This window comes from Erythrolamprus reginae, chromosome 1 (genome assembly GCF_031021105.1).
Source record: "Erythrolamprus reginae isolate rEryReg1 chromosome 1, rEryReg1.hap1, whole genome shotgun sequence".
NCBI classification, from domain to species: Eukaryota; Metazoa; Chordata; class Lepidosauria; order Squamata; family Dipsadidae; genus Erythrolamprus; species Erythrolamprus reginae.
In genome coordinates, this window is record NC_091950.1 from 21303160 (window position 1) to 21316324 (window position 13165).

Sequence of the window (13165 nt, forward strand, 5' to 3'; positions counted from 1 at the left end):
CGACTGTTTAGTGTCAAGTTCAGTAAAAGCCAGAATTGTCAAGAGGGGACATCCTTGACAGCTTTGAAAAATCCTAACTGGGATTGACAGCAGCGACGTTTGCCTCTTTTTTTTTCAACAACTGCTTTTGATCCAGCTGGTTGTAGAAAGAAAATCCTGATTTTTCTAACACTATTTCAACTGATTATTATTATTTTTAAACTGCCCAATATTTAAATCACCTTTTTTCTTTTCTTTCCATCTCATCAGGGCCAGAATCCTTTCGACCTGGAATTCTCTCAGGCCACTCACCTGGAATCTGTCTTCAATTTTGAATGTTCCTCTCGGCCCGGTGAGCTCCATTTTTGCCTTTGAGAAAGCAGTGGGAGGGACAGGGTGGTGAAGGAGAAGGGGGCAGTTTTATTTTCCCCAGGGAAGCACGTGAGAAACTGCGACTCTTGGGCAGGACTGAATCAGGAGGTTTGTGATCGTTCATAGACACGTAGACGCAAATACAAGTACAGTGGTACCTCTACTTAAGAACTTAATTTGTTCCATAACCAGGTTCTTAAGTAGAAAAGTTTGGTGGGACCCAGGAGAAGAGCCTTCTCTGTGGTGGCCCCGGCCCTCTGGAACCAACTCCCCCCGGAGATTAGAATTGCCCCCACCCTCCTTGCCTTTCGTAAGCTACTTAAAACCCACCTCTGCCGCCAGGCATGGGGGAATTAAGACTTCTTCTCCCCCTACAACTGTATACATGGTATGTTTGTATGTATGTTTGGTTTTTATATATTAAGGGGTTTTAATTTGCTTTTAGTATTGGATTTTATTGTATATTGTTCATGATTGTTGTTAGCCGCCCCGAGTTTTTGGAGAGGGGCGGCATATAAATCCAATAAAACTTGAAACGTAAGTAGAAGCAATTTTTCCCACAGGAATCCATGTAAAAGCAAATAATGCTTGCAAACCCATTAGGAAAGAAATAAAAGCTCGGGATTTGGGTGGGAAGAGGAGGAGGAAGAAGAGGAGGAGGAGGACAGTCGCTGCCCAGAGCGAAGGGAGCGTTTTTTCTCCGTACTGAAGGAGCGGGTCCAGCAGTCACATGGGTTGCTCATGTCCAATCCGGTGGAACTGAGCCTAGTATTAAAAAAGCTTGCCGGATCCGCCCCTTCCCCAGAATTCGCTCAGTTCGCATATCCTGCGGTTGTATTGTGAATGCTCGTTCAACATTCTAACACCTTCCCTTCGACCTTTCCTTCAAAAAAGTAGTAAGATTTATTGTCTTTATTCAATTACTTGCACTAATTGCGCCAGCCGTTTAAAAGAAAAAAAGAAATAAAGCGGCTCGGCTTTTTTCCTTGGGAGAAGTTGCGGTTTCGTTTTCCCCCGGCGGTTTTGCCGGTTACGATTCCTGCGGCCGCTTGTGGATTCTTCTAATCCCTTGGCCTGGAGGTTCTGGTGCAAGTATTTATCATTGAATTATTGTTTTATTATTGTATACAAATATTTAAGGGCTTATAAAATACCTCCTGCGGAGTGAGACGCCTTCTAGTCTCCTGGACTTAGTCGATCGCTTTTCCCTTAAGAAATTCTACGGAGCGATTTTTTCGGCGCGAAGGCCTTCGCGCCCTTTTTTAAAAAATCTAGGCCTCTCGTGTTGGCCTTCTGCCAGCCGCGTAGGCCTCAGTCCACCGCGTGGATCCGGGAGCGGGCCTTGGGGGTCCCAGGCTAAATTCTCCACCGGCTAAGCCTCCAACCAGAGTGCCTTGGTTTTACTTAATTGCAAAGTTTAGGGAGGCTGGCCCCGCTGGATTTGGGGGCACGAACTCTGGGTTTGCCCAGATTGTCCTCACGTCTCAGCAGCTTCGAGGCCTCGAAGCAGGATCCATTCCTCTTGGGAAGTCCTTGAAATCTTCTCCTTATAATTTAGTTATTGGCTCAGCCTTGTCTTCTGTTAATTGTCAGACTATGGCTACTTTTCCCAAGAGAGGCACAACTAAAGGTCCCAGAGAGGCCAGGCCTACAGGCGATGAGATTACTAGTATCCCCCAGGCCTCTTCCTCCTCTTCTCCAGGGGCCCGTCCCTCGACCAAGGTCACCAGGGCTGAGAAGAGAAGGGACCTAGCCCTACAAAAAATTCATGACAAATCAGCAAAACGTTTGAAAGTGCAGGCCCAAGTAATCAGTAGTCAAGACCCACCAGAGGCCTCTAGTCTGCCTCCTTCTGGGGTCCCTGTGTTATCTCTGGATGAGCCAAACCTAGACAGACCCCAACCTAACCTATGGGGCATAGGTCCAGAGGAACCAGATATTATTGAAGATTCCCCCCAGCCAGGATCCTCCCAGGCCTTTAGGAATTCTTCTGCCATTTCTGCTGATATTTCCACTTTACCTCCTGAGTTCCAATCTATTTTTGCTGTGTTGTCCAAAGCCATTGATGCCAAACTCTCCTCCATCAATGAGCTTCCTTTACCTCTTCCTCCTTCTCGTTCCTCCCGCCCCTTGGGTTCTTCCCCAGCGGTCAGAGCTCCTATTCAGGATGATTCAGAATCCTCCCAGGATGAATATGAGGATGTAGAGGAGGATGAAGACCCTTTCCAGGGCTTATCAGAGGATGAGGAATCCCAAATAAAGGTCCCTCCTCCAATTACTATTTTCCCTTCTCAACTATTCAAATCTCTCCTCCTCAAAGCTAGAATTTCTACGGGATTAGCAGCCCAGGAGAAACAAGCCTCCACTTCCACTGATCCCCCGGAGGAGAATTTACCTTACTTCACAGAGGAACAGGAGGATAACGAGGTAATTCCTATGCCTAAATTGTTTAAAGATGCCTTACTCAAACAGTGGGATTTTCCAGCCTCTGGCCTTAATCCCTCTACCAAGGACAGAAAGTTGTATAAACTCTCCTCTTCCTATGAAGAGCTTCTATCTTTTCCCAAACCAGATGAACCTGTCAAAATTCTTCACTCGGCAGCGGCTGTGCCAGGCGAGGCGGAGGAAGTCCTCCGTCCAGAGGACAAGCGCATCGAGCAAATGCTCAAAAGAGGATTCTCCGCTGATTCCTGGGCCATTAAAAGTTCTGCAGCAGCCTCCTTCTTCTCCAGAGCCATGCTGCTGTGGCTTCGCCAACTTCAACAGCACATTCCTCCAGATGACTTGAGAGGTCAACAAGACTTCAACAAAGTCTTTGCAGCTGCCCAGTACGTGGCTGATGCCACCTTGCAATCTACTAGATTTTCTGCTAAGTCTATTGCAGCTTCTACAACGGCAAGAAGACTCCTATGGATTCGCCCTTGGCAAGCGGGAGTTCGCCAAAAGTGGCAGTTATCCCAGGGCCCCTTAAAGCGCGACCTTCTCTTCGGTGATCTTCTGGATCCACTCCTCACGGAGACCACGGACAAGAAGAAGGTTTTGGGTCCAACCACGAAAAAGGTTACCAAAACGCAGTCCTTTCGTCGCCCAGGGCGCCAGCAAGACCAAGCGGCTTCCTATCAGAGATCTCCAGGTCAGTATTCCCCCCGCTTTCGTTCCCAAGGTAGGAACTCCAGGGGTAGAGGTTTTCGCTTCCAAAGGGGAGCTTCCTCTAACAGGGCTTCAAAAAAACCTAGATGGTAATCTTTCCTCCATTCCCATAGGGGGTCGCCTAGCTCATTTCGCTTCAAATTGGCGTCTCACCTCCAAGGACCCTTGGGTCATTGACACTGTTCAAACAGGCCTTCTTTTAGAATTTATTTCTCCTCCCCCTAAACGTTTTATTTCCTGCCCTTCTCCCAGGTCATCCTCAGATTGTAACCGTATGGAGGAGGCCATTTCTCATCTATTGTCCATTAGAGCCATTCAACCGGTCCCTTCCGGTCAGAAGGGCCAGGGGTTTTACTCCATCCTATTTATGGTTCCAAAGTCCTCCGGAGGTTGGAGAGCCATTTTGGATTTAAAGAAACTAAACCTATTCATCAAATATAGAAAGTTTAAGATGCACTCCTTGTCTTCTATTTTGGCCGCCATTCACTCGGGAGATTTCATGGTCTCCTTAGACCTCACTGAGGCCTACCTTCACATTCCTATAGCCAAATGCCACAGAAAATTTTTACGTTTTTCCTTTCAAGGCAGGCATTTCCAGTATAGGGCGATGCCATTTGGCCTTTCCTCGGCCCCTCGGGTCTTTACAAAGCTCTTGGGGTCCCTGGCGGCCTATATCCGGGCGTCTCCCATCCACATTTTATGTTATCTTGATGATATTTTAATTCATGGGAACTCCCTAGAGAGAGTGAAATCAGACCTTTCTGTTACCATGTCAGTCCTTCAGGACCATGGGTTTTCCATCAACTTTGACAAAAGTCACCTCCAACCTTCCACTTCCATTCCTCACCTGGGATCCATTATTGATTCAAAATCTTCCCAGGTTTTTCTCTCTCCCGAGAGAAAACTCAGTATAGTGGAATTAATTTCTAACGTTTTATCTAAGCCTTCAGTATCCATAGTTACTCTATCTTCCCTTTTGGGGAAGATGGTGTCATGCATAGGCATCATTCCTTGGGCTCGCCTTCATGCTAGGGAACTCCAGTGGCTTCTGTTGCCCTTTCAGAGATCGGGGCACAGCAACTCAAATCGACGCATCGTCATCCCACTGAGTGTTCGCAGATCCTTCAAGTGGTGGAAGTCTCCGGCCATGGACAGAGGATCCCCGTTCAGGTGCCCGGATCAATTTGTCATCACCACAGATGCCAGTCTATCGGGATGGGGCGCCCACGCCCAGGGGATGATAGCCCAGGGCACGTGGTCCCCGGAGGAAGCTTCCAGGCCAATCAATTGGCTAGAGTTAAGAGCCGTTTCCCTGGCTCTGAAGCATTTCTCTCCTCGCATTCCCAACCGGCACGTTCTCATTCTCACCGACAACATTGCCACAAAAAGCCATATCTGCAGACAGGGGGGCACGAGATCCAAGGCTCTCATGAGGGAGGCCCTCAAGTTGGGTCTTTGGGCGGAAAAACATCTCCAGTCGCTCCTAGCCGATCACATCTCGGGGAGTCTCAACGCCCAGGCGGATTGGCTATCCCGAGCAACGATAGACCCAGGAGAGTGGAACCTCCATCAAGACCTGTTCCATCAAATCACCCTCAGATTCGGCCTACCAGTTCTGGATCTCTTCGCGACCAATGCGAACGCCCAACTCCCTCGCTTCTATTCCAGATTTCCATCCCCGGGAGCGGAAGCAATCAATGCCCTCCGGAGTCCATGGCCTCCAGGCCTACTCTACGCATTTCCTCCGATTCCAATCCTCCCGGACGTGATTCACAAGGTCCTCACAGAGAGGGCCCGAGTAATCCTAATCGCCCCTCATTGGCCCCGCCGGCCCTGGTTCGCGGATCTCCAACAGCTGTCCGTCCAGGACCCTTGGCGACTCCCCGCTTCGGGGGATATGCTGCGGCAGGGGGCCTCTTTCCATCCAGACCCGGAGTGGTTCCACCTCACCGCTTGGCTGTTATCAGGAGAGATTTAGAACTGCGTGGGCATGACCCCGATTCAGTGGAGGTCATTTTAAAGGCCAGAAGGGGCTCGACCAATCGAATCTACGACCACACGTGGTCCAAGTTTCACCAGTGGTGTCTACAGGAAGGTCTCTCCCCTCTGTGCATCCCCATACACAGAATTATTTCCTTCCTTATGCAAGGCTTCCATAAAGGACTTTCCACCAGCACCCTCCGGCGTCATCTGGCAGCCATTTCATCTGTCCTAGGGGGTCCCCGCAGACAGCCTCTCCGATCCCTCCCTGAGGTTCAGGAATTCCTCAAGGGCATAGCCAACCTCAGACCTTCCAAGGTCCACAGGTATCCATCCTGGGATTTGCCACGGGTTCTCCATTCCCTCACGCAGGCACCATACGAACCCCTAAATTCGGCGTCCCTCAGGTACCTATCCTTTAAGGTAGCCTTCCTGGTGGCTATTACCTCTGCCCGACGCATTTCGGAGCTGGCTGCCCTCTCAATCAGGCAGGACCTTTGTCAATTCCATCAGGACAAGGTAGTCTTGCGACTGGACCCCACCTTCTTACCCAAGGTCAGTTCCATGTTCCACAGATCTCAGGATATTGTCCTACCTTCCTTCTGCCTCCAACGAGACCATCCCTTGGCAATTAGATGGCACACCCTGGATCTCACCAGAGCGCTGAGAATATATATCCAACGCACAGGACCCTTTCGGAGGTCAGAAGCACTTTTTGTAGCCTATCATCCCAGAGTCATGGGGGCCAAAGTGTCTTCAACAGTAATAGGCCGGTGGATCAGAGGGACTATATCTAAGGCCTATGAGTCGGCCTCCCTCTCAGTTCCAAGGAACATCACTGCGCATTCCACCAGGAGCGCAGCCACCTCGGCCGCTTGGGCGACTCAAGCCCCGTTGGAGGAGGTCTGCAAAGCAGCCACTTGGGCCTCGCCAAATTCCTTCATCAGGCACTACAAAATTGATTCTTATGCTTCAGCGGACGCTGCCTTCGGCAGAAGGGTACTCCAATCCGTTATCTCTCACGATAGCAAGCTAATCCCACCCTAGGGACCATCTATTGGGTATGTCCCATGTGACTGCTGGACCCGCTCCTTCAGTACGGAGAATAGGCGTTGATTGCTTACCTGAACGCCTCTTCTCGTACGGTGAGCGGGTACAGCAGTCACTTCCCGCCCTTGTATGTGTCTTCTTTACCTTTCTATACCTTTCTTCCTCTAACAATGAGAGTTGAACACTACAGAGCTTCACAACTGAGCCTAGTCTATGGATTCGCGAATTCTGGGGAAGGGGCGGATCCGGCAAGCTTTTTTAATACTAGGCTCAGTTCCACCGGATTGGACATGAGCAACCCATGTGACTGCTGTACCCGCTCACCGTACGAGAAGAGGCGTTCAGGTAAGCAATCAACGCCTATTTTCTCTGGGCGCTGGCAGTAATTTCTTCCCTCTCAAGCGCCCAGAGAAAGGAAAATGCTTCGTTCACTCTGGACTGCCAAAGCCTCCTTAAGCGCCACCGAAAGGCTCCTCTGGCAGCCCAGAAAAGCCTGAGATGGCAGGGATTAAAGGGGGAATGGCAGGAAACTGGCCGGGCCTTCAAGCCGCTATCAAATTTCCTGGGAAATTTTCCCGGGCTCGGGTTTTTAAGTAGAAAATGGTTGTTAAGAAGAGGCAAAAAAAATCTTAGCTAGAAAAGTTCTTAAGTAAAGGCATTCTTAAGTATTGAAAATTTAAAATTAAAAAAACCCCAGCTGTCTTTAAAATAAAAGCAACGCATGCGGGGCCGGATAGGGGCAGTCAAATAGCCAGTCCACAAGGCCAAAGAGCTTCCGCGGTGCAGTGATTAGAGTGCAGTGCCGCAAATTACTTCTGCTGATCACCAGCTGCCAGAAGTTTGGCAGACCGAATCTCAGTAGATTCAAGGTTGACTCAACCTCCCATCCTTCCAAGGTCAGTAAAATGAGGACCCAGATTGTTGGGGGCAATATGCTTGCTCTCTGTAAACCGCTTAGAGAGGGCTGAAAAGCACTGTGAAGCAGTATATAAGTCTAAATGCTATTGCTATATAATGGCCAGGCCTACAATGAAGGCTTGTTTAGGAATGAATTTAGGCATTTGTCACATTCATAGTGCCACCCAAAGCTTGTGTGGTGAACAAAATGCAGCTGCGAGAGCTATCATGGACTTTCCTAAATACGCCCATGTTACACCAACACTCTGCAGTCTGCATTGGTTGAGGATCAGTTTCCGGTCACAATTCAAAGTATTGGTTATGACCTATAAAGCCCTTCATGGCACCGGACCAGAATATCTCCAGGACTGCCTTCTGCCGCACGAATCCCAGCGACCAGTTAGGTCCCACAGAGTTGGCCTTCTCCGGGTCCCGTCAACTAAGCAATGTGGTTTGGCGGGACCCAGGGGAAGAGCCTTCTCTGTGGTGGCCCCGACCCTCTGAAATCAGCTCCCCCCAGATATCAGAGTTGCCCCCATCCTCCTTGCCTTTTGTAAGCTCCTTAAAACCCACCTCTGTCGTCAGGCATGGGGGAATTGAGACTTTCCCTCCCCCTAGGCTTACAAAATTTATGCATGGTATATCAGTATGTATGATTGGTTTCTAAATTGGGGTTTTAAATTAACTTAAATATTAGATTTGTTTACATTGTATTATTATTGCTGTTAGCCACCCCAAGTCTGCGGAGAGGGGCGGCATACAAATCTGATAAATAAATAAACAAATAAATAAATAAATAAATAATAAAATACAAACATGAATTACAAAAATCCGTGCCCCCCCTCCCACAACAACTGGGGCCTCCTTCCTGGGTTTTTTTTTTGCATTTCAAAGTGAATTTTCTGTAATCAGTTGCAGAGAAATTGGAGCATTGTGTATGTTCACAGTTACCAGGTTGCTTCGGAGCGCCCCCCCCCCCCCCCGGAAAATGGGCTGACATCTGTCTACAGATAATCCTTGACTTGTTTGTTTAGTGCAGTGGTTCTCAACTTTTCTATTGCTGCGATCCCTTAATACGGTTCCTCATGTTGTGGTGAGCTCCAACCATAAGTCTAGCACCAATTCATGAGAAAATATTATTTTACTGAAAGAGGAGTAGATCCTTGGAACAAACTTCCAGCAGACGTGGTTGGTAAATCCACAGTAACTGAATTTAAACGTGCCTGGGATAAACATATATCCATCCTAAGATAAAATACAAAAATAGTATAAGGGCAGACTAGATGGACCATGAGGTCTTCTTCTGCCGTCAGTCTTCTATGTTTCTATGGCCATCTAATCTGATTCAGATGGACTTCCCTTTGGCTCAGTGGGGAATGCTGATGAAACATGACATCTATAAGCTTTGGACATGCGGTTGAATTAAGACCTTTGCAAATGATGCTAAGGCCGCACTCACAGGGGTTCTCCCTTCTGCAAATCTAAGAAACGCCAGCCTGAGAAATAAGCCCCTCCCCGTGTCCTAGTTTATGGGCAAAAAATGCAAGCTTGTCTTCAAGATCAGGCTTGCCTGTAATTGTGGCGTGTTAATTGCTTCTAGGTTCGAATGTTGTCTTTATTGCAAGGCCTCTTTTATTCTTTCTTTTAAAACATGATATTTCTTGACAGATATGCCTTCAAGTCAGCCCATCGACATCCCCAATGCCAAGAAAAGAAACAAGAAGAAAAAACGCTGCAGAGCCACGGATAGCTTTTCAGGGAGGTTTGAAGGTGAGGCGCAACACCGCCAAGGCGCTAGTCCATATTGTTAAGTTTCCAGGAAAGGGAAAGACTCAGATGCCTCTAAACCTCTTCTTGTGAGAAAATATTTTAGTTTAAGCTTCAATATTGACATCGCAGATCCACAAGGGCATCGTCTTGATTCCTGGTAGTAAAAGAGGAAGTTCATATTTATTGATTCCTGTAGTCAAAGAGGAAGTTCATATTTATTTACTAATTTCCAAAATGGTTCAGAAACAAAAACACACAGGAAAAAAAGAAACTTAAAGGAGGAACTGACAACTGGCAAAATAATGAAATCTGTTTACAAGCCAGAGGGGAAAAAAATTGGGTTAATGTAAAATTCAACCCAAAGAACTGAGAAGAACAAGAAATAACAAGAACTGGTTTAACTTGTTTCCAATAAGCTAACTGGGAAAATCCTTTTGGGTCTTCTCTCGTTTTCACTGGACGTGTTCGTTCATCAGTTTGCTGGCAGACCAGATAGTGTTTCTGCTTTCTATATCTGGTTATATAAATACCCATCACACTGTTCCCTTTTGGAGTAAACAAGATAATGCAAAGTACAAAAAAAGAGAAGAAATTAAAGTCAGGGAATTTAGAAAAGGAAATATGCCCATGTCTCACCAACATTCCGCAGTCTGCATTGGTTGCCGATCAGTTTCCGGTCACAATTCAAAGTTTTGGTTATGACCTATAAAGCCCTTCGTGGCACCGGACCAGATTATCTCAGGGACCGCCTTCTGCTGCACGAATCCCAGTGACCAGTTAGGTCCCACAGAGTTGGCCTTCTCCGGGTCCCGTCAACTAAACAATGTTGTTTGGTGGGCCCCAGGGGAAGAGCCTTCTCTGTGGCGGCCCTGGCCCTCTGGAACCAACTCCCCCCAGAGATTAGAATTGCCCCCACCCTCCTCGCCTTTCGTAAGCTTCTTAAAACCCACCTCTGCCATCAGGCATGGGGGAATTGATATTCTTTCCCCCTTAGGCCTTTACAATTTATGCATGGTATGTTTTGTATGTATGTTTGATTTTATAATAAGGGTTTTTAATTGTTTTACTATTGGATTGTCACATGTTTTATCACTGTTGTTAGCCGCCCTGAGTCCACGGAGAGGGGTGGCATACAAATCCAATCAATCAATCAATCAATCAATAAAATAAATAAAATAAAATAAAATATGAGTAAAAATTAGCGTATCCCAAGATCTATTTACTAGATCCAATTGGCCACAATTTTCTCAATTTTTCCTCTTTCTTTTTCAGCCCTTTTGGTCTTTCGTTGGGTATTTGTTTTTGCAATTGAGTTCCCTTTTGTTGTCTCTGTGATGTCAATGTCCTTTCCAGGGGTCATTCCCTTTTGTATTCAGTCCAGTTAATTTGGAATTTACTCATCCTTGACCCTTTCTCAGTTGTGTTATGGAACACATCCATGACCACCCGTTCTCGCCAGGTTTAGTTTATTTTCATGCTTCTCCTGACGTATCTTACTTTCATGTGACAAAATGAACCCAGCCATGATCTGTATCTGGCTCTTCAGGAATCGAAAATAAGTCGGCAAGTGCTGTATTGCCTCTGTACAAATCGATGGTGGGACCACACTTGGAGTACTGTGTACAGTTCTGGTCACCGCACCTCAAGAAGGATATAATGGAACTGGAAAAGGTGCAGAAAAGGGCAACAAGAATGATCAAGGAACTGGAGCCCCTCCCTTATGAAACCAGGTTGCAACGCCTTGGTCTCTTCAGCCTTGAAAGACAGCGTTTAAGGGGTTGACTTGATCGAAGTGTCATAAAATCATGCATGGGATAGAAAAGATGGATAGAGAAAAAAAATCAAGATTACGTTGAAAAATTATTTTCTCTATCACACAATACTAGGACAAGGGGGCACTCCCTAAAGCTCATAGGTAAGAAAGTGAGGACAAATCAAGGGAAATATTTCTCCACCCAGTTTATGGAATTCACTTCCAGAAGAGGTCGTGACAGCTGTCAGCCTGGATAGATTCAAGGCAGGATTAGACAGATTCATGGATGCCAAGTGTATCGGTGGTTATTGAAACGGATGTCCATGTGCTGCCTCTAGGTTGGTTGAGGCAGGCAGGATTCCCTTGAGTACCATTTGTTGGGAGTCAGGGGAAAGGGGGGGGTCTTGCCTTCTCTTTCTGCTCAAGATCCCCATGGACAATTGGTGGGCCACTGTGTGACACAGAATGCTGGACTCGATGGGCTTTGGCCTGATTCAGCATAGCTCTTCTTATGTTCTTAAGTTCTTATGTTCTTTTGGTTTGTGAGCTGAAGAAGCTTCTTAGATGAAAAGCAATACGACTTCAAAGAAAAAAAGCCAACGTAATCTTGAGCTGAATCAACAGAGGGATACAATCTAGGACTTAAGGAGGTACTAATACCACTCTAATACCCTAGTCCATTGATGGCAAACCTTTGCCTTCGATTGCACACTATTGCATATGCGCAAGTGCTCACACCCTAATTCAATGCCTGTGGAGGGCGAAAACAACTTCCCCCACCCCCGAATGCCTTCTAAGCTGGAAACGGCCTGTTTCCCAAATTTTGTTGGGCCCAGTAGGCTCGTGTTTCACCCTCCCCAGGCTCCAAAGGTTTCCCTGGAGCTGGGGGAGGCTAAAAACACCCTCTCCCATCCCCCCGTAGGCTCTCTGGGAGCCAAATATGTCCTCTCAGGGTCTCTGTGCAAGCCAAAAATCAGCTAGCCAGCACACACATGCACATTTGAGCTGAGCTAAGGCAACAGCTCTTGTGCCAGCAGATATGGCTCTGCGTGCCACCTGTGGCACCTGTGCCGTAGGTTCGCCACCATTGCCCTAGTCATACCACTCCTAAAGTACTGCATTCAATTTTGGGCTCCACACTACAAAAAAGACATTGAAACTCTGGAAAAAGTACAAAAGAGGGCAACCAGAATGATAAAGAGACCAGAAACTACGAGGAAAGTTTGCAGGAACTGGGCATGGGTAGTCTAGCGAAGAGGAAGTCCAGGGGAGACATGATAGCAGTCTACAAATATTTGAGGGGCAGCCACGGTGAGGAGGGGGTCACACTGTTTTCCAAAGCACCAGAGGGCCAGACAAGGAGCAACAGATGGAAGTTGACGCAAGGAGAGATTCAACCTAGAAATAAGGAAGAACTTTCTGATAGTGAGAGCGATCAACCGGTGGAATGGCCTGCCTGCGGAGGTTGTAAACACCCCAATACTGGAGACCTTCAAGATGAGACTGTCTGGGATGGTATAAGGTCTCGTGCAGCAACAGGAGGTTGGACTAGAAGACCCACAGAAGACCCTTCCAACGCAAACTGTAAAAAACAAGACCAGAAAGTCGAGTTGCCTCTTGAAAAAAGCACCTTTGGGATTTTCAGGAAACGTTCTCAAACAACATAATATCCCCACCGAATTAACGCCTTAAGATCACAAGTACTTGTACATAAAGACATTAAATAAGTAAAGGGACACGGCACTCCTTTGTCTTAACTCCTTCCTTGATGTTGAGTCATTGTCTAAGCATCCTACTGATTGTCACACCATATTTTTCTCCTATCTTGCTACCTTCAGCAACTAACCTTTGTATTTGTACAAAATATTGTTCAACCTTATTCGCTTCATCATGACACGGTTTCTGAATCACAAAAGATGCAACACAGTGAGTCCTTATTTTTAGTGAGTCCTTATTTAGTTGTGCTTGTTGGGACCAGCAACCTGGTTGTCAAACACAGCGGTCACTAAGTGAAACCACAATTGTGCTTATGACCTTAATTTGGCTTTCCTTTGCTTACAGAGGTCATAAATGTGAAGATTGGTCATTAAAAAAATTTCTGTTTTTTTATCATGGTTGTAACTGAAAGTTTGCTAAAGAAAGACTACTTGTAAACTTGTCATTTTTATATTTTTATATTTCTTAGCTTTGGCATATTTTGTTGCCGATGCAACT

The 13165-nt window shown here is 46.7% G+C and overlaps 1 protein-coding gene across 1 annotated transcript in view; it reads left to right on the top strand.

Annotated features, from left to right (window-relative positions):
• The window catches only part of MKNK2 (MAPK interacting serine/threonine kinase 2), a 74196-nt gene that overhangs the window by 20918 nt on the left and 40113 nt on the right, over positions 1–13165 (top strand). The window contains exons 3-4 of the mRNA XM_070746837.1: positions 250–331; positions 9097–9198. Coding sequence (XP_070602938.1) covers positions 250–331; positions 9097–9198 — 184 coding nt within the window. The remainder of the gene's footprint in view (positions 1–249; positions 332–9096; positions 9199–13165) is intronic.